Source organism: Dromiciops gliroides, chromosome 2 (assembly GCF_019393635.1).
Source record: "Dromiciops gliroides isolate mDroGli1 chromosome 2, mDroGli1.pri, whole genome shotgun sequence".
Classification (NCBI taxonomy): domain Eukaryota; kingdom Metazoa; phylum Chordata; class Mammalia; order Microbiotheria; family Microbiotheriidae; genus Dromiciops; species Dromiciops gliroides.
The window spans coordinates 468,376,275-468,398,345 of NC_057862.1; the positions used below are offsets into that span (position 1 = coordinate 468,376,275).

Consider the following 22,071-nt stretch of genomic DNA (forward strand, 5'->3'; position numbering starts at 1 on the left):
AAATCAGATTAGCTAAAGTTTTATCAGTTTTTGTCAGTCTTTTCAACAAATCAGATTTTAGTTTCATCAGTTCTGTAATTTTTTCAGTTTCAAACTTATTTTAGTTCTGCTCTCATTTTAAAGATTTCCTTTTTTGTGTTTATTTTCACCTGGTTTATTTGTTGGCTTTATTTTTAAAATGCATGTTCTGTTCATTTATTTATATTCTCTTTTTCTACTTTGCTAATGTATATCTTTAAGAATATATTTTTTTTCCAAGGTCTGCTTTAGCTGAATGCCAGAAATTTTAGTATGGTGTTTTGTCTTTATCACTATCTTTCACATAATTACTGAAAATGTTACTTTTTCTTTTTTCATTATTTAGAATTTCATTAGTAAGTCTCCATTTGGATATGTCTTCGCGCGCGCGTGTGTGTGTTGTGTGTGTGTATAAGGTTAGCCTGATGAGATTGTATTTTTATAGTTCAATTATCTATAAAAGATGAGTTTAGTACGTCTTTATTTCAACACTTATTTTTAATTTCTCTGTGCCAAAATACATGATCTCTTTTTATAAAAGTGCCATATGGTGCTAAGTAATATGTATATTCTTTAGTGAGCCTATTCAAAAGGTGCCATACATTTTTAGCTCTAAATTTTCCAAAAATTTGTTCAATTCTGTATTTTCCCCTTTGGTTATTTTTCTGCTAGATTGATCCAATTCAAAGAGGAACATTAAATTCTGTACACTATGTATTTAACATCTTTATAGAAGGAAAGTATTAACAGTGGGAGGATCAAGACAGAAAAGTTATCTTACTGACGGTGGGATTTGGGCTGAATTCTTGAAGGCGGCCAGGAAATCCCATGAAATAAAGGTAATGAGGGAGAGAATATCAGACCTGGGCAAGAGCCACAAAAAAAGGTACAGAGTCAGGAGCTAGAGTAAAATTTAAGAAGAGTGGAATGATAGAAAGGAGTCAGGTTTTAAGGGGCTTTAAAATCCAGACAGTGCATTTTATACTCAATACTGGAGATAAGAGGGAACTTACTGAAATGGGGAGGGGAGGAAGGAGAGTGTTGTAGTCAGGACTGAGCTTTGGGTAAATCACTTTGGCAGTTGAATAGAAGATGCAATCGAATGAAGAAAGACCTGAAGCAGGGAGAAAAACAGAAGGCTAGTATGATAGCCCAGATGTGAGGTACTGACAGGCTACACTAGGGTAGTGGCTGTGTGATAGAAAGGGAACATATCTAAGTGATGATGTAAGGGTAGAAATGGAAAGATTTGGCAACATACTGCCCGTGTGAGGTAAATGGTAGTGAGGAGATGAGGATGATATTGAAATTAAAAGCTTCAGTGACTGGGGGGGGGTGGTGGTGCCCTTGACAATAATGGAAAAGTCTGGAAAATAGGGAGAATATGGAAGAAAAGTTAATGAATTGTTTTGTACTTGTTGCATCTGAGATACTTATGGGACATCCAACTCAAGAAAATCAATAGGTAGTTGTGCTGTGAGACTGGGGGTTGAGAGAGAGATGAAGGCTAGTTAAAAAGATCTGAGAATCATCTGCATAGAGATAATTGAATCCATGAGAGTTGATGGACGATATCACTAAATGAGACAGCATAAAGGATGACAAAAATTGATGGGAAAACTGGAAAGTAGGCAGAAAAATAGACTAAAACTGCTAACAGAGTAAACTGGTAAAAACAGTACCTTACAGAGGGCAGCTAGGTGGTGCAGTGGATAGAGCACTGGCCCTGGAGTCAGGAGGACCTGAGTTCAAATCTGGCCTCAGACACTTAACACTTCCTAGCTGTGTGACCCTGGGCAAGTCACTTAACCCCAATTGCCTCACTAAAAAAAAAAATAGTACCTTACACCATATAAGGACCAAATGGATATATGATTTAAGACCCCACCCCCCCCAAAATTAGAAGAGCAAGGAAGAATTGACCTTTTGGATCTATGGCTAGGATGCATGACTAATCAAGAGATAAAGAGGATTGCAGAAGATAAAATGGACACTTTTAAATAAAATTTAAAAGGTGTGTGTGTGTGTGTGTGTGTGTGTTTGTTTGCACAAACAAAACCAATGCAAAAACAAGAAGGGAAACAGGTAACTGGGAAAAATCTTTAAGTATATTTCACCAGTAAAGCTCTCATTTATAGGACATATAACAAACAGATTGAAATTCATAAGAATACAACTGTTCCATAACTAATAAATAATCAAGGAATATAGCAATTTCCATTTTCTTATTATTGTAAATAGTTTATAGAGTATTGGAATGAAAAATTCTTTAACAGAATTCAATTATAAATACATTTGGTCTTGGGATTTTGTGGGGGATTTACTTTATGGCTTGCTCAGTTTTTCTTTTTGATACTGGGTTGTTTAAATAATCATTTCTTTTCTGTTAATCATTTTTGCTATAATTTTCTTTTCCTTCTTTTTAGAAAAATCTGGTTAGCTAAGTGTTGATTTTAAAAATAGATCCCAGTTTATCAATTCAATCCTCTTTTTTGCTCTCAATTTTATTATTCTTTCATTTTAATCTTTTTCTTTATTTTCCTTGTAGAAATAAAGCTTCTAAAATACAAAGTTTGAGTTCTCCCTTCTAAATAATTTCTGTTATTTCATTACTCCCCTTCTTCATTTTTTCACTTGTGCTTCATTCTCAGAAATATCAATTTCTCTGGGAGGCAATGGGAATAGAATCATTGCCTTATGGTAGAAATGTCCCTTTATGCCAAATAGAGCAGACCATATCTACCCCCTGCCCTCTTCCCAATCATATTCTTTCCCAGTTGTCAAGCAGTCTTCTCTCTGTCTCCATCCTTCTGAAAGTCAGTTGTCCCCTAAAAGTTCTGACTCCCCTCCCCTTCTCCTAAGGTAGGATATTGTTCACAAAGGCACAATACTTTCTCACAGAAGTAGTCTCCTTGAGTAACAACAATCCCTGCAGATTAGACTCATTGTAAAATCCAAGTACTCTTTTTACTGGATATATCGCTCCACCCATGAGACTTTTTTCAAAGGAATGCTCTCTCCCACCAATGAATTAAGACCTCTCCCATCTCTTAATTCCTAAATAATTCAGGAATTATTTTCCCTTCATTGTTTACCAAGGACTTGGAGGCAGCCAAGCGGTACAGTGGATAGAGCACTGGCCCTGAAGTTGGGAGGACCAGAGTCCAAATCTGACCTCAGACACTTATTAGCTGTGTGATCGTGGGCAAGTCACTTAACCCCTTACTGCAATTCACTGCAAGTCATGACATCAACCAATATCATGGTCCTCTTTGAGAATGAAGTCCAAACAACCCCCGCCATCACCATCAAGGACTTGATTAGAGCATGTCACACATTTTCCTTACATATGTTTTCGCTGATGGTTGCGTTTATTTATCTTTCTTCTTCAAGCTGCTTGCCAGTTTTAGTATTCCTGGACTTACTGAAATAAATCCATGCATCTTCTTTTAACATAGACTTTTTTAGCCCATCTAATACAAAAATCTCTCCTTATCATTTAATTTGTCTATCTCTGGAACTTTTAGTCTTTGAAGTAAGATGCCCAAGACCTAGTAGCTCATTTATAGAACCTTTCCATGCCTATTCCTGACCTAATAAAAACCAAGTCTAGTATGTAGACATAGATAGCTGCATAGGCAGCAGATAACTTTAAACAGATTTATACACATGATGCTGGGAGCAGTATTGTTACTGCATCCCATTCCCTTGCTCTCATACAAGTTACATTGCTGTTTAGAGTTCTGGCAAGTAGAACAGAATGTTTGTAACTGGTATTTTTTTTTTTTTAGTGAGGCAATTGGGGTTAAGTGACTTGCCCAGGTCACACAGCTAGTTAAATATTAAGTGTCTGAGGCCGGATTTGAACTCAGGTACTCCTGACTCCAGTGCCAGTGCTCTAGCCACCTAGCTGTCCCTGTGACTGGTATTTTTGCAAATCTTTTTTTTTTTTTTTTTTTTTTGCGGGGCAATGGGGGTTAAGTGACTTGCCCAGGATCACACAGCTAGTGTCAAGTGTCTGAAGCCAGATTTGAACTCAGGTCCTCCTGAATCCAGGGCTAGTGTTTTATCCACTGCGCTGCCTAGCTGCCCCTGTGACTGGCATTTTTATAGGGAAGGGAATAGGAATACTTCAAATGTCTCTCTCTTACTGAATTCCTTTTTCTTTTTGGCAGGGAGAGGGATCATGATTTGGCTTGGGTTGGTAGAGTATGTCATTTTGGGTTGCATCTTGAGTTCCTCTGCTTTTTGAAATATGCTGTTCCATGCTCAGAAGAGCATAAACTGCAGAAGCAGTTTATGGTGAATACAAAATAGTTTTATGGTATTTGAATTTCCTATGCTTTATATTTGAATATCTTTTCCCTCATCATCTGTAACATTTGTTTATTTACCTTTTCCCTCAATGTATTTTGTTACCAAATCAAAAGTGTCAGGTGCATCATCAAGATTGTAATGGTAGTTAAGATACTCATGGTAAAGCTTAGCAATAGCAGCTATCCTGAGGGTCTGTTTTAAAGGTGTCTCTGGGGACAGCTAGGTGGTGCAGTAGATAAAGCACCGGCCCTGGATTTAGGAGGACCTGAGTTCAAATCCGGCCTCAGACACTTGACACTTACTAGCTGTGTGACCCTGGGCAAGTCAGTTAACCCTCACTGCCCCGCAAAAAAACAAACAAAATTCTCTGATTCCTTATATGAGTGATGTCAAAGTCAAATGGAAACTGCATACTAATTTAGAAAACCACAGATTAACATTATATTTTATTGTATTTTAATTTGTTGATCTTTTTCCAATTACATTTGGGGAGGGAGGGGGGGCTGGGCTATGGGGGTTAAGTGACTTGCCCAGGGTCATACAGCTAGTAAGTATCAAGTGTCTGAGGCCGGATTTGAACTCAGGTACTCCTGAATCCAGGGCCGGTGCTTTATCCACTGTGCCACCCAGCTGCCCCTTTCCAATTACATTTTAACTAGGTTCCAAGTGCTCTGGGAAAGGACCTGGGGCCACATTTTGCCCTCAAGGTAAAAGTTTGACACCCCTTCCCTAGAAGATCTGGGAATTCACATACTTCCCCATAACTGTTCTTTCAGTAGTCTTTGGTTCAGAGGATATGGTCAAATTAATATTCTAGCTCATCATCGATGGTCTTTGAAGCTCTCTCCAATGCTGAGATTCTGTGGCTTTCAATGGCATAGGGGGTTATCAATCCTCATTATGGTGTCCATCCCCTGAGGCTTGTAAGAACCTTCTTATAAGAGTTAACATCTGATCTCCAGTGTTTATTAGGCAGTGTGTGCAATGACTGGCATTTGCTGTTCAGGACCCATTCCTTTTCTTGCTTAATAGTCAGTATCACTGCTACCAGCCTCTCTCCTCTTCAGAACCCTGGCAAATCACTTAAAATGTTGCCATAGCTCTGATAAAATATAATACAGATATAAATTGTTTATCTGCACTTGTCTATGAAAGCTAAAAGCTATACTCTCAATTTATTATATCTAATCCTTTGATATGTTCAGTTCAGTGTAATTACCTTATTGGCACAGACTGTAAATATAATATTGTCCATGTTTCCATGTGGTCCAAGCTCTTGCTTCATTTCTGCCAGCCAGCTATCAAGAGCCTCAAAGGAGTCCTTCTGGTTCACATCATAAACTAGGATGACACCCTGTGTGTCCTTATAAAACTCATTTCGAACCTATAAAAAGGTAAAGACATATAGTTAGGTTTTTAATCTATTCTAAAAGTTTTCATAGATTTTCCACAAATAAAAGCAATGTGATCAGAAAAACAAGAAAAAGTCTTTGTATTAAACATATTTTTTTAAAAGTCTGAAATTCAAAATCTATAGGAAATTGGCACATATCTAGAAAGTAGTGTAGCCAAAGGACACAACAAGCAATTTCTGACAGAAGAAACAAACTGTTGATAATGATTTAAAAGAATGTTAAAAATTCAAATTTTGAACTAATAATGTATTCAATAATAAAGTTCATATAAAATTTGAACTAATAACTAATAATGAACTATTAGTAATAAAAATTTGTTCGTTTTGTTACAGTTTATAAAGCACTTTCCCCACAAGAACTTTCTAAGATTTCAAGAATAATCATCAAGTAATACTTCCTTAGATAAAGAAACTAAAACTCAGTCATTTAATTCAGGGTCACTTGGCAAAAAGGCTCAGAGCCTGAACATCAACCCAGATCTTATACCTCCAAGTCAGGTGGTCTTTATGCTGCCTCTCTGGCACATTGCTTCAAATGTTTTTCATCTTCAATAGAACTCCACCAAAAATATGAACAAACTATAGCCAAATTATTTCCATATTAGAGGTCTCGTGAATAACTAAAATGAATATGTACAAGAAGTGAAATATGGCATTAGAGTAACCAATGGTCCCACTGTGTAACTCTTTCACTAATTCATGACTGAAGATAAGTTCAGAGAAGCATGGGAAGACATATGTCCTGATGCAGAAGGAAGAAAGTAAAGCCAAAAGGAAACACACAATGATACAAATGAAAAGAACACTAAAATTTAGATTAAATGAAACCAGTCTTGGTTTCAGATGATCAACTTAACTGGTTTCATGTCAAGGTCACCAGAAAGTAACTAATGTAAAAAAAAAAGGAAACAATGAAACATTTTTTTTTTTTGGTGAGGCAATTGGGGTTAAGTGACTTGCCCAGGGTCACACAGCTAGTACGTGTCAAGTGTCTGAGGCCGAATTTGAACTCAGGTACTCCTGAATCCAGGGCCGGTGCTTTATCCACTGCGCCACCTAGCCGCCCCTATTGATTTTCTTTTTTAAAATGTTTCATTGTTGGGGTAGCTAGGTGGCACAGTGGATAAAGCACCGGCCCTGGATTCAGGAGTACCTGAGTTCAAATTCGGCCTCAGACACTTGACACTTACTAGCTGTGTGACCCTGGGCAAGTCACTTAACCCCCATTGCCCCACAAAAAACAAAAAAAAAAAAAAAAAAAAGAAAATTAATAGGGTTATCAGGAAGTTAAATAAAACATCATGAAATAGGGGCGGCTAGGTGGCGCAGTGGATAAAGCACCGGCCCTGGATTCAGGAGTTCCTGAGTTCAAATCTGGCCTCAGACACTTGACACTTACTAGCTGTGTGACCCTGGGCAAGTCACTTAACCCCATTGCCCTGTTTAAAAAAAAAAAAATCATGAAATAGTGGATAGAGAGCCCACCTCAAAATCAGAAAGACTTAGGTTCAAAATCCTACCTCTGACAGCAGACTAGGTGAATAATCAGTGCGTTAGGCAACATTCTAAGACTCTAAGTTATAAAGCTGGTGCTCTAGGTAACCCTCTGAGGCTGTAAATTGCAAAAAGGATGCTGACCTCAGCTTTCTACATTACTAAAACTGAGATTCTACATTACATTACTGAGATTCAGTCCCTATCCAAACCAGTAAATTGTAGAGCAAGAAAGAGAGGAAAGGATCACTACCTATGTACAAAAAGCACCACTCATTCCATTTCCAGAAAAAAAAAAAATTTAACCCCAAGTTTGGCATGCTTACTGCATGTTGTTATTCAAAAAAAGCAAGGTTGAGGAATACCAGAATTTTAGGTTATAAGTCTCTGAAATCAGGGGAAGGAAGAAATTCTAGCTTGTGGGCCATGTCTACTTATCAGGTTAATTTGATCTGGCCTGTTGTAATTAACTAAAGTTAAGCATCTGTCAGACAATGCTAACTCTATCACTAAAGTTGATCAATTAAAATGAATGCATATTTGAAACTGGTCAACAATAAGATATGGGACCTAAAATCTCTGGGGAAATTTCTCTCCCTTGGTTATTCCTTCAGGGTGACATTCTAAAGATGGCAGAAGAAAGATATTAAGCAAATGATCAGGAGTAAGTCCTTAGTAAGTGGTCTGCATAGCAGAAGTAAAGAATCTACTATAGGAAGTAATGGGGTCTGTGTGGGGGTTGCAAAAAGCCCCGAGATTTGAGTGGAGAAAAGGAAAATATATATATAGACCTGGGAGTTAGACAAAGGGGGAGGCCGGTGGACAAGATTAAGGCGGGGCTGACAAGATTAAGAGAGCAGAAAGGCTGGAGCACTAAGAGACAGGAGAAGGAGAAAAAGCTAAGAGCAAGAAGGGATGGAGGCCAAAGGACTAGGAGGAGGGATAACTGACAAGGTTGGAGAGGAAGGGACAGAAAGGGGCTACAAGGAGGGAATGGAGACTAGAGACGTTGGAAGGAGGCCAGAAGATTAAGAGGAAAGTTATAAGAAAGTAGCTGATCAGGGAAAGTGGCAAGGGCAGCTGATCAGGGAAAGGCAAGAGGCAGCTACAGCCCTTATTGTATTAAAAAAGTTCCAGGCCCAGCAGGTGGAAAGAGATGCCCAGAAGGCAGTCAGGTTGTACATTTTATTTCCCTGTATTCTTAAATTTAAATAGTATCTCATAAATATACTCTGCTTTGATTATTTAGTTAAGAGGCTTCTTAATCTTTTGCTTATCAATTTTGGGAGTGGAGCAGTGTGGTGGAACTTTATAAATGGCCCACATTAAATTAATAGCAGTCAGATAGCCAGTCAGTTAAAAGTCCCCAGATTAGTCCTCCAGTCAGATTAGTGCCCAAATTAGGCTAGTCATTTAAAATATTTCTACATTTGAATGGCAACCACAAAGGGACTTATGGCCCAATTATAATTTTTCTAAACTTATAATTTTTATATAGTTATAATTTTTCATAAGTCCAATTATAATTTTTTCAGACTAGATTAGTTAATCATTTTTTTTATACTCCCTAAACCCATTCTTCCTCCAACTGCTATTTCTGTTGAGAGTTCCTCCACCCTCCTAGTCAGTCAGGTTGCTACCTCAGTTATTTTTCAGTCCTCTCTCCCTCAATCCTTGTGTTCAATCAGTTGTCAAGATCTGAAAATTAAAACACAATCTCTCTCTCTTATCTTTCCCCTTCTCTCCCCTCTTTCACTGACTATTCTTATTTCAAGCCCCATATTACCACACACCTGGAATACTGTCAATTGATCAGAAAGGCAGGTCATATATATTCACTTTGATAGTGTGGTACCAAGATTACCTGTTAGAGCTGACCAAGTATTAGTACCTTCATTTAGACTGTTACAGTAACAGTGGGTTTTCTTTTGGCTCTACTTTCTTCAGTCTATATCACTTCATCCAAGTATTTTCATCTTTCTCTGAATGTTCCACATCCATCATATGTACGCCACTCATATACTGTATTTTGTTCAACTGTTCTCTAATCATGGAACAAACATTTTGTTTACAGATTTTGTTATTATAAAAATAATGCTGGCACATTTTGTAGTAGCAAAGAACTGGGAATAAAGTAGATGCTCGCTGAACAGAGAATGGATAAACACGCTGTAGTATATGGATGTAATATATGACTGCACCATAAGAAATGACAAATATGAAGAACTCAGATCAGCATGGACTTAAACAGATTGATTCAATGAAATGAGCAGAACCAGAAAAGCAACATATAAAATGGCAATATAAAGAAAGAACAACAACAACAAAAAAAGAAACTGAACACTGTAATTAATAAAGACAACTTGACCCCAGAGAAGAGCTGATGATAAAATGCTTCTTCTCCTCAGTGCTTCCTTCCCTTCTTTGAAAAGACAGAGGACAGAGGCAACTAGGTGGTGCAGTGGATAAAGCACTGGCCCTGGATTCAGGAGGACCTGAGTTCAAATCCGGCCTCAGATGCTTGACACTTACTAGCTGTGTGACCCTGGGCAAGTCACTTAACCCTCATTGCCCCACCAAAAAAAAAGAAAAGACAGAGGACAACGGGCATGGAACACTGCATATACTGTCTGATATGTCTGCTGTGTTGGTTAGTGATACTGAACTATTGCCCCCCTTCTTTTTTGTTACAAAGCATGAGTCCCTGGGTAAGAGAGAAGGAAGGGATAGTCTTGGAAATGAAGGTGATGTAAAAGCTAATGAGATTACTAAAATCATTAAAAATAAAAATAAATATTGCTCTTGATATTTTTGTATACATGTACTTTTCTGGCTTTTAATAAGTATTCTTGGGTTATGGTCTCAATAGTGGGACCTCTAATAAAGCTGGTGAACAATTTAGCAATTTTTCTTACATAATTCCAAATTTTTTTCCAGAATGGTTGCACTAATTCACTATTGCACCAGCAGTAGATTAGTGTATTTCTCTTCCCATAGCCCCTCCTACAATAAGTCTCATTTTTTATCATTTTTGCTAATTTTACACGTATATGTAGAGACCTCAGGGAAATTTTAATTTGTATATCTCTGATTGTTATATCCTTTGACTGGCTCCTTTGGAATGGCTCCTAATCTTCTAGATTTTATAATAGTACAAAATTGGAAACAAAGTGGGTTCTGAAATTGTTGAGAGAAGACTTTATTTTTATTGTCCCTTTGGAGTCCCACTTTGTTTACAGGTCATGGAGGGAATATGGCTTGAATAATAAGGATTCTAAATAAAATGGGTACCTATACTGTTGTGAGTGAGGTTTTCCCCACCCCTTAGTTATAAGTGATTTAACTATGGTAATAATCAGTATATCAACTAAAACTGTGATTTACTATACCTAGATATTTCATTTAGGTAAGACAGATACCAGTAGAGCTAATTCCAATGCCATATGATTAGCAATGTTATATGATCAAGCCTTGCTTGATACCACCTCTAGCCATCATCCTTTCCATCACAGTATCAATTAATGTTAGATTAGGTGTTCAGAAATTCCAGTTGGCAGATTGTGATTATTCAATGGCTAGCAATGAATAATCACAAATAGCAAGCAAATTGATTAACAAGTCTGGATGATCAATGATGAACCTATGATCAACTGTACATTGGGAGAAGTTTGTCTAAGCATTTAAGCCCTGTAGGGATATAAAACCCTGCTGAGCCCCATGCTTGTGATCTTTCAGGTCCTACCCCTGACTGACCGGCTTTATTGTGAGACTGGTACCCTCTCTCAACAAACCTATTTTCCATGGCTTGGAGACTTTGCTGTTTCTTTCCTTTGTTGGACTTAGAAATTTTCGAGATACTGTGCTATATAAATAGAATGGTATATTATTTTGCTCCAAGAAATGAAAATTAGGTATATGTAGAAACATGAGAAGACTTGTATAAACTAAGAAGCAAAATGGTGAGTAAGACAGATACAGGTTCAAATCCCACTTCAGGTGCTTATTAGATTATATGATCTTGTGTATCACTTAAATTCTCTAAGATTCAGTTTCCTCACCTGTAGAATGGGGATAATAGCTATAGTTCTCACCTTACAGGGTTGTTGTGAGGCTCAAAGGAGATGTATTGCAAGAGATGTGCAAACCTTAATGCACTATATAAATGTCAGTGATTGTTAGTATTAACTGAGTTAAGTAAGTGGAATGGGAAGAAAGATTAATTGTAATAAAAGGCTAGGAGTACTATGTCCCTAAAAGATACCATCCCATTCCAGCCCAGCCCAAATCACCAAATCTTGTGTCTCCACCAAATCAGGCCTAGGTACTTGTGGCTTATTTGACTTACCCAGTATCCCTTCTACTCAACCACACCCTCGGATACTCCTCCTTCTCTCCCCTCCTTTGCCTAGCTCAGCCCCTAATACAGTATATTCTACTCTCAGACTACATAATTTTTTTACACTCTCCCTTAACTTAATCCAGTACAATAATAAAAACTTTCCTCTCCTTGCATCTTCTTTACTCTTTTCTTTCTTTTTGTGAGGCAATTCGGGGCTTAAGTGACTTGCACATAGTCACACAGCTAGTAAGTGTTTAAGTGGTCTGCGGCCAGATTTGAACTCAGGTCCTCCTGAATCCAGGGCTGGTGCTCTACCCACTGCGCCACCTAGCTGCCCCCTTCTTTACTCTTTGAATGACTTTCACCCAAGGTACCCTGATCTCAGGTAACACTAAGTCCCTTGCTTTCCTTCTCTAGAATATTTTTCATTTGAAATAAGTTGTATTTACTACTTCCATTTTTCCACCTTTTTTTATATCTACATTTCTGGATATAACTCAGGTCCTCTTATGCCAGACACAGTGTTCCTCTTCAATGTACCATGAATATGCTCCATGCAGGGGAGGCAGAGCTTAAAGTCATTTTCAGCTCATAAACCTGGACAATTTGGGTGAGGGAAGCCAGGAGTGTTGTTGGAATTTCTTGCTGAGAGAGAACTCACAAAAGACTTAGAGAAGAACTCAGGAAAGGTCATTTTAGCAGCCTGCTATGAAGGGAGGCTTGGAATTTATGATTCCTATCACTGGCTTCCTAAGACCCAGTAAGGATCTGACTATCTGGAAACATTTCTCTTAACTTTAAGAGTTAGGAACACATGTGAAAGGCAATAAAAATATCTGGTTTGTCTATTTATAACATAACCAATGAACCTATCACTAACCCTATTTCAAGGGATGACACAAGAAACTTGTATAAATAAGTGTCTGTAATCAGTTACAGCTTGGAGGACAAATGACAAACATAATTTAGTCCTACTCAGCTCTACCTATGCAGTAATCAATATCGCTCTGTTTCCAGACAACGGATTTTTCTGGGGCAATCCTCCATACCTAGAATCTTCTCTCTACTAACCTCTGCCTCTTGACTTCCTTCAAGATTTCAGATAAATCCAACATTCTGAGTAGACTTTCTCACCCTTCCCCCACGCCCCTTATTACCCAATGCCTTTCCCCTTGGAAGCAACAGCAGTTAGGTGGCACAGTGAGATAGAGCACTGGGCTAGAATCAGAAAGACTCTGCTTTCTGCGTTTGAATCTGGCCTGAGACACTAACTAGTTGTGTGACCCTGGACAAATCACTTAACTGTATGCCTCAGTTTCCTCATCTGTAAAACGAGCTGGAGAAGGAAACTCGGCCAACCAACCCAGTATCTTTGCCAAGAAAATCCCAAACGGGGTCACAAAGAGACTGAAATGACTGAACAACAACATCCCTTGGAGAACATCAGCCAGTTACATTGTATATTATATGTACAATTATTTGTATACTGTCTTCCCCGAGTATGAGCTCCTTGAGGGCAGGGACTATGTTTTTGCATTTCCTTGTATCCCAAACACTGAGCACAGTGCCCAGAACATAGCAAGCATTGATAAATGCTTACTAACTAAAAAACAAAAAATAAGGATCCCACATTCAGGATACTGAATATAAACATTTATTTTTTTAAAAGCCTTTTATTTCTTACCTCATAGAAGAATGGATGTCCAGCCATATCGAAGATATTAACTTTGACTTCTCTGTCTTTGACGTATACTCTAAAATGTCCAAATGAAAATATTTCAAAAGAAGCCAAAGTTTATGTACATCATTGATAGGACTCTTTAATTTGCATGCCACTTATAAATTTTCTTTTTAAAAATATTTAATTTTAATTGTTTTTCAGTCTAGCTCTCCCTATCTCAACTGATATGGGAATGCAAGAGCTATTTATTCATATTCTTCTGATTGGCTCGGGAGTTTTGACCTGCTTATTTTCCCACCTGGACCAGTTAGCCCTTCCTTAGGCAACTTCTTTCCTCCTACATTCCCAGGTGCTAAACAAATTAATACCAAATTTAGTGCAGACACCAAATCAGCTTAATTTACTATAGTTTAGAACTCCAAAGCTCAAGATAACCACCAGCTTCAACTTCCGCAGTAGCAGAGATTTCAGGTGTGTACCACCATTCTTGGTCACGTGCATTTTCAAAAGCCAAATTATCTTTAAAAGTACATATTTCTATATATGGAACAACATCTTACACAATATACATTGGCATAAAGGATGATATCATAAACAAATCAGAGGCTCAAGGAAGAAATTACCTGATAGAACTATGGATAGGGGAAGCGTTTATGACCAAACAAGAGAAGACGGTATCATGGGAGGTAAAATGTACAATTCTGAATATATAAAATTGAAAGGTTTTTTGCACAAACAAAACCAATAATGCAGCTAAAACTGGAAGAGCAGCAGGAAAATTGGGGAAATTTTTCTTGTCTTCTCTGATAAAAGTTCATTTCTAAAATATATGGGAAACTGATTAAAAAGTATAAGAATAAAATAAGAGCCATTCCTGATTGATAGTCAAAAGATACTAACAGGGGCAAGCTAGATGGCACAGCTGGATAGAGCACCGGCCCTGGAGTCAGGAGTACCTGAGTTCAAATCCGGCCTCAGACACTTAACACTTACAGCTGTGTGACCCCTAGGCAAGTCACTTTAACCCCAATTGCCTCACTAAAAAAAAAAAAAAGATACTAACAGGTACTTTTCAGAGGAAAAAACCCAAGCTTTCAAAAGCCATATGAAAAAAGGCTCTAAGTCACTAATAATTAAAGAAAATCCAAATTAAAACAACTCTGAGATTCCATCTCACATCATCAGATTGACAAACTTGACAGAAAAAGGAAATGATGAATGTAAGAAAGGCTATTTTAAAAAAGTAATGAATACATTTTTGGTGAAACTGTGAAAAGGTCCAGGGATTCTGGAAAACAATTTGGGAATTATATCCAAAAATTATTAAATTGTGCATATTCTTCAATATAGTGAAACTATTACTCACAAGATTAGGTCTATACTCCATAAAGACTAAAAGAAAGAAGAAAGGGACCCATATGTCAAAAACATCTTCAGCATCTTTTTGTTGGGCAAAGCATTAGAAACTGAAAGGTGCCCATTAACTGAAGAATGGCTGAGCAACAGGCAGCTAGGTGGTGCAGTGGATAGAGCACTGGCCTGGATTCGGGAGGACCTGAGTTCAAATTCGGCCTCAGACACTTGACACTTACTAGCTGTGTGACCCTGGACAAGTCACAACCCCAATTGCCTCACCAAAAAAAAAAAAAAATAATAATAATAATGGCTGAGCAAGTCCATGGATATGAATATGATGGAATACAACTGTGCTATAAGAAAATCACAAAGGGAACAATTTCAGAGAAACCTAGGAAGTGAGCAGAACAGGAGAATAATTTATAGAATTTATAGAATAACAACATTATGGTAAAGGTAAACATTTTAGAAAAACTTTAGAACTCTGAGCAATGCAATGACCAATGATAATTCCAGAGGATTCATGATAAACAGCTACCTACCCTCCTAAGAGATTCAATGGATTCCTAATGGATTCAGTGCACATTTGAGACATGTTTTTAGATGTGGCCAATGGAGGAAATGTTATTTTGTCTGACTAAACAGGACTTTTGTCTTTCTTTTCTGGGGATGGGGGAGGTTATGGCAAATAGGGAAGAGAAGACAGGTTTTCATTAATGAAAAACAATTTTGTTTAAAAAATATATCATGTTACATTCTCTTAAAACAAATGTTCACTTTGTTTCCAAGAAAGCCCAAGTGTCATTGTTCTTTATTAAAATTTGACAGATGATTACTGTGATTTTAAATACAGTGACATATAAGATTTATGAAGAGCCTGTGGTGCAGAAGTAGACATTGTGCCGAACATATAAAATACATTACCACCTCAAATATTCTGTTCTTATAAAATACTCTATACACTTTTACAATAGTAATATCAAGACTGAACTACTAGTAAAGTCTTTAAGACAAATATTAAGCAGGTAAGCAATCTGTCCTTGTGAAATAACATTTAATGAAAATTAAATATTGGTTTTTCTAAAGTATCCTGTGATTTTTCTGGGCCTCTGGAATATTTATCAGCCAACGTCGTCTCTCAATTCCATCCTCAATACTATGAGCCCTGATCACCAGTGGTATTTAATACCATAATTGAAATAATTATAACAACGAATATTGATCTCACCAAGTCTAAGACCTAAAAGAAGCACTTTCTATGATAATCTCTCAAATACCCTCTCCCGACAGGAGAATTATGCCACAGTGCTATCTCTAAATTAGCCCATGCCCCAAGAGCAGGGCAATCAATCAACTAACAAGTTTGTTTTGTTTTTGTTTTATATTTTCTCCCTCCCTCCCTCCTTTCCTTCCTTCCTTCGTTCCTTCCTTCCTTGTTGGAGTGCCTTCTAGGTACACAAAACTGCTGCGGAAGAGAACAAAGAAACAAAAGGACTATAAAACAAAGCCCCTTCCAACAAGGAACAGTAAAAAGCAACAATGCCCACCAGATACATAGATCGATTAAAGAAAGCAACGAGCCACAGCTTTTGCCAATAGTATCATGAAGGTGGTATTCTTCTTTGGCTACATCAGCAAAAGGAATTAGAAAGGAGAACATTTACATGGTGCCATTTGTGGCAGGTTTCATGGATAATGTGCATATAATGAGGACCAGAAGAATAAATATATATTTGCCTAGTCTTGCTAATCTGGATCAAGAGGGCTTGAAACTGATAATGTAAGAGAATTGTATTGCCTACTGAATAGGATTATTAAATAAAGAAAATAACCCACATATACACATCAAACCAGATACCAAAGAGTCCAATGTGAGATGAAATCAGTGGAAAGGTCTAATAATTCACATGGGATAGGAAGGACTATAATTAAACTCATTGCCTCAGATGTCTATATACAAATGCACAGAGCACAGGTACTTAATAGATTAATTTAGAAATCTTAATGTAAGAAGGTAAGTTTAACTTCATAGTTATCACTAAGGCTTGCTGGAATGTAACTCATGACCAGACTTGAGCTAAAAGGCTATAGCTTACTAGAAAAGAACTAAATAGCAAAATGTTGGCAGTGGTATAGAATTAAATCAGGAAGGTATATTACTGTGAGGAAATCCACAAATTTAAGTCAAAACATGATATAGGATCAATGGATGGAGAAAAGCAATTGAGTTAAAAGCATACTAGAAAAGAAAAGAGGTAAGTTTGGGAAAGAGATAAACCAAACAAGGTGGCATGATAACAATGGAAAATTATTCAGTGTTTTCCATAATCCCAAAATGCTTCCTGAAACAAAAACCTATCTTTTTAAAAATAGAATTTTTCTTTCTAAATAGCCCAGATTTACCCTTGAATCCTTCCCATTCATCCACTCAGAGACCATATCTTGTAAAATAAATTTTTAAAAGAAAAAGAGGTAGAAAAAAAATTTCAATGAAATTGATCCACACATTCAAAAAGTCAATAGTCTGTCAGTCAACAGCATCTATTAAACTCTTACTTATGTGCCAGGCACTGTGCTAAGCACTGAGGATACAACCCCCCCACAAAAGACAGTCCCCGCATTCCGGGAGCTCACAGCCTAATGGGAAGGCAAGCAGCAAACAACTATGTAAAAAGAAGATACATAGTATAAACTGGAGATAATCAACAGGGACAAGGTAGTAGCATTAAGGGGGATTGGGAAGGGCTTCCTATAGAAGGTGGAATTATAAATGGAACTTGGAGAAGTGGGAGAATCAAAGTTATAGAAAATTCTAGGCATGGGAGACAGGTCAGTGAAAATACCCAGATTTAGGAAACGGAGTGTTGCATTTGAGAAACAGCAAGGAGGCCAGTGTAACTGGATCACAGAGTAGTAATGGAGGGAAGTGTGGCATAAGAAGACTGGAAAGGTAGGATGGAGCCAGTTATAAAGAGCTTTAAAAGCCAAACAGAGGATTTATATTTGACTCTGGAGGTGATATATCATTGAAGTTTATTGAATGAAGGGATGGTATGGTCATAGGGAAGTTAGAAAAAGGAAAGGGTTTGAGGGAAAAGAAAAAGTTCAGTTTTGGACATGTTGAATTGAAGATATCTATGGGATATCCAGTTTGAGATGTCTAATAGGTAGCTAGAGATGCAAGTCTGGATGTTAGGAAAGAGGTTAGGGCTAGATATATAGATTTATGAATCATCAGCATAGAGATAATAATTGAATCCATTGATGAGATCACTAAGTGAAACATTAGAGGAGAATAGAAGAGGGCCCAGGGAAGAGCCCTGGGGGGCAAGGACCTGACCTGGGTAAGGATCCAGCAAAGGAGAGTGAGAAAGAGAACTAGGATAATCTTGCCACAGAAACCTAGAGACATGACAGTATTAAGGAGGTGAATGATAACATCAGAGGCTGAAGAGAGGTCTAAAAGGATGAAGACTGAGAAAAGGCAGTTAGATTTGGCAATTAAGCAATCATTGGCAACTTTGGAGAGAGCAGTTCCAGGTGAATGAGGTCAGAAGCCAGAATGTCAAGAGCTTGACATTATATTCAATAACTTCATCTTTCCTAAGTCCCTCAGTGGCCCTATGAAGACATTCAAGTTCTAAGAGATATTTGCTTCTTTATTCTCTGTTAGAATGTTATATTATATCATAACATAGCGCTTTTCAAGGTTCACCTTAGTTTCCTTTGAATCGTGTTTGCACTTGAAAGTTCCTACACAACCTGATCTTTGGTTCAGAAATACTTAAAAGTCTTCTATTCCATTTAAGATACATTTTCCTACTTTAGAATTATATTCTTGGTGTCAAGCCTTCTTTAGAACATTATATTCCAAATTTTCCTCTCATTTTTGGCAGAGGATGAGCTAGGTAATTTATGATACTGACTGTGGGTCTTGAAATGCTTCCTTCTGGATTGCTTGTACTATTTTTCATTTGACATGGAAACTGGATTAATAATAGCTAGAATTTATATGATACTTTATGTTTATAAAGTACTTCGAGATATTATCTTATTTGATCCCTCACAACAATCCAGAAGAGGTAGGTGCTATTACTATCTCGATTTTATAATTGAGGAAACTGAGGTACACAGAGGTTAAGTGATTTGCCCAGAATCACAGAGCTATTAAGTGCCTAAGGTTGGATTTGAACTCAGATCTTTCTGAATCCAGCCCCAGCAACTGTCAACTGTACAACCTAGCTATGACATTCCTGAGACCTTTGCTTTTGGGTTTCTTTTAGGCAGTGATAGATATATTCTTTCTATCTTTACTATGTTTTCTAGTTCTAATAGAACTGGGCAGTTTTCTTTTTTGATCACTTCAAATACATAGCTAAGGCTTTTTTTTTTGGTCATGGTTTTCAAGGAGTCCAGTAATTCTTAAATTACCTCTTTCTGATGAGTTTTCCAGGTCAGTTGTTTTTGGCATTAGATATCTCATCTTTTCTTTTTAGTTCAATCTTTTAATTTTGTTCTAATATTTGTTGTTGTCTCAAGTTACTGACTTCTTTTTAGTCTATTCTAGTTTTCAGGAAATTTATTTCTTGGATAAGGTTGATTACTTTCTCTTCTAAGCTATTTATTCTCCTTCCAATTCCTTCTTCCAGAATTTTCATTTAATTTTTTTTTTAAATAGGAAATTTTTTTTTTTAATTTTTTAGTGAGGCAATTGGGGTCAAGCGACCCGCCCAGGGCCACACAGCCAGTAAGCGCCAAGTGTCTGAGGCCAGACCCGAACTCAGGTACTCCCGACCCCAGGGCCGGCGCTCCATCCACTGCACCACCCAGCTGTCCCCATTTCATTTTTTAAAAAATCTTTTGCTTCATTTCTTCCACATATTCATGTAATTCTTGAGGAAAGACCATTTTTTTCTTTTGGTCCCCTGCTTGCAGTTATTACAGATTTACTCTCTCCTTTGGGCTACACTATCCTGGAACTGGTTTTGCTGGCTTCTAGAAATGACATAGACAAGAATTACACAGTATGACAAGTTATGGTGGGTTGTACTCAGGGGAGGCAAAGACCCAAATCAATTAGATCACAGACTCATTGCAGCACTAAAGCATATTAAGCTTAAGTGCTTCCAAAATAAACATAAAATCAAAGTAATCTCTGGCCCTCTTGCATGTACTCTATCCTTAAACTCATCATCAATGGTACCACATAGATGCTCTCCTCCCAAACTACTGCTGCCAGTGTAGCCAAAGATGAATGGCCTACCATGGCACAACTGGCATAGCCTCGAACTTCTTTTCTTTCATCTACCTAGTTGTCTTCTGGGTGTTGTTGTACCTTATTGTTTCCCAATGGAAGTGACCATGTTTTATAGTTCTTTTGTATCTTGTCTCCCCACATCAAGGAGGCATTCAGTTGGGGGGAAAAAATCTCATTCAGCTTCCAATTTCTCAATGAGAAAAATAAAGTTCAGAGAAGTGAAGTGAATGCCTGACCTCATAATTCTAGCTAATCTCTCAGTCAACCAATCATACAACCCTTCTAAAGCACCCACTAAATGCCAAGCACTTTTCTAGACACTGGGGATACAAAGTCAAAAAATGAAACAATCCATACTTTCAGGTAGCTTCATATCTCTTGACTCTTGAGTCAATGCTATTTTCATTATTATACTCGGTGGCCTCCACCCCAAACATTTGTTCTTTTTTTCTTTCACTTTTAATTTTTAAATTGTTTTCTACATTAGTCATGTTGTAAGAGAAGAATCAGAACAAAAGGAAAAAATGCAAGAAAGAATAAACAACAACAACAAAGCAACAACAAAAGTAAAAATAGTATGCTTCAATCTGCATTCAGATTCCATTGTTCTTTTTCTGAATGTGGAGAGCATTTTCCACCATGAGTCTTTTCGCATTGTCTTGGATCATTGTATTGCTGAGAAGAGTTAAGTCTGTCACAATTGATCATCACACAATATTGTTGATACAGTGTACAATGTTCTCTTGGTTCGCTCATTTCACCCAGCATTAATTCATATCGTCTTTCCAGGTTTTTCTGAAATCCATCTGCTTATGATTTCCTTACAGCATAATAGTATTCTGTTGCATTCATATACCACAACTTGTTTAGCCATTCCCCAATTTATAGGCATCCCCTAAATTTCCAGTTCTTTGGCCACCATAAAGAGAGCTGCTATAATATTTTTGTATATGTGGGTCCTTTTCCCTTTTTTATGATCTCTTTGGCATTCAGATCTAGTAGTGGTATTGCTGGGTCAAAGGGTATGCACAGTATTAAAGCCTTTTGGGCATGGTTCCAAATTGCTCTCCAGAATGGCTGGATCAGTTCACAGCTCCACCAACAGTGCATTAGTACAACATTTATTCTACAAAGTATATCAGATAGGAGTCAGAAATAGGTTATAGGAATTTTAAACAAATAAGGGGGAAGGACATTTCTCCTGGTAGAAATCTTTAACCTCTACTGAAATATTTGGATAGCTCACTGGGGTGGGGAGACAACCCCTGGGTACATGAAGATTTTGCAGGGTAGGTCAAGCTGTAGTGAGTCATACAAAGTAAGAAAGGAAAATATGGATCAGGTTGTTACAGAGTACATGTTTGTTGTCTAGAGACCAATGTGAACTCAGTTCCACTGTTCTGATCACTTAAAGGTGAGCCATCAGGGAATCAATACTTTTTTGCCACAACAACCCATGAAAACCATCTACTAAGGGGCTGCCATATGTATTTGTGAAAGGAGTACTAGAGTCAATGAAATCAGAAACTTTTAAGTATCAAATAAGAAACAAATTATAAAGTGTTCCATATGGTATTTTGGCAGTTCAGAAGTAACAAAAATGCTCTGAAGATACACCTGCCGAAAAGATAACATATGGGAATATCTGTGGCTTTTTTAAAAGTTCCATCTGGATCTATTTTGCTTGGCTATAGTATACTTTTTGTTACAAGGAAGGGCTCTTATTCTGAGTCAAAGGGAGTTTAAGTGAGTAGTGGATGGGTAGCTATAATTTTACCAAAAAAAAAAAAAAGAAAGAAAAAAGAAAAAGAAAATCACAGAAAGCCTTAATAAAACATTTAAAAACACACAGAAAGTAAACAGAAAAGAAGCAAGTTCAGAAGATATAGGCAAGCAAGGCAATTTTGATATTAATGTAATAGATCTAATATACACTTTGAAAAGAAAACCACATAATAAAATAAAAATTACAGTTTCACATGCAATTCTTTCCATTGTTTGTACATTGAAAACGTTTGCATTAACAGAAACAAATTTTTTTTAAAGTTTCATCTGTCAATTTAGACAGTCCTAACATATTTGGAATGAGCTTTTATTCCTATTTTCTTCAATTATATTGTCATAGTTCCTACTTTGAGAGTGAGAATCTATATTATTAAGTATAAAGAAATAGGATTTCTGATTTCCTATGGCAA

The 22,071-nt window shown here is 37.2% G+C and overlaps 1 protein-coding gene across 2 annotated transcripts in view; it reads right to left on the reverse strand.

Moving 5' to 3' along the window:
- DNAJC27 (DnaJ heat shock protein family (Hsp40) member C27) overlaps positions 1–22,071 on the reverse strand; it is a 54,107-nt gene that overhangs the window by 19,250 nt on the left and 12,786 nt on the right. The window contains exons 3-4 of one of the 2 annotated variants that reach the window (XM_043985226.1): positions 13,267–13,336; positions 5,555–5,719 (exon numbers count right to left, since the gene is read on the reverse strand). In XM_043985226.1, coding sequence (XP_043841161.1) covers positions 5,555–5,719; positions 13,267–13,336 — 235 coding nt within the window. The remainder of the gene's footprint in view (positions 1–5,554; positions 5,720–13,266; positions 13,337–22,071) is intronic. The other variant, XM_043985227.1, reaches the window with a different exon arrangement.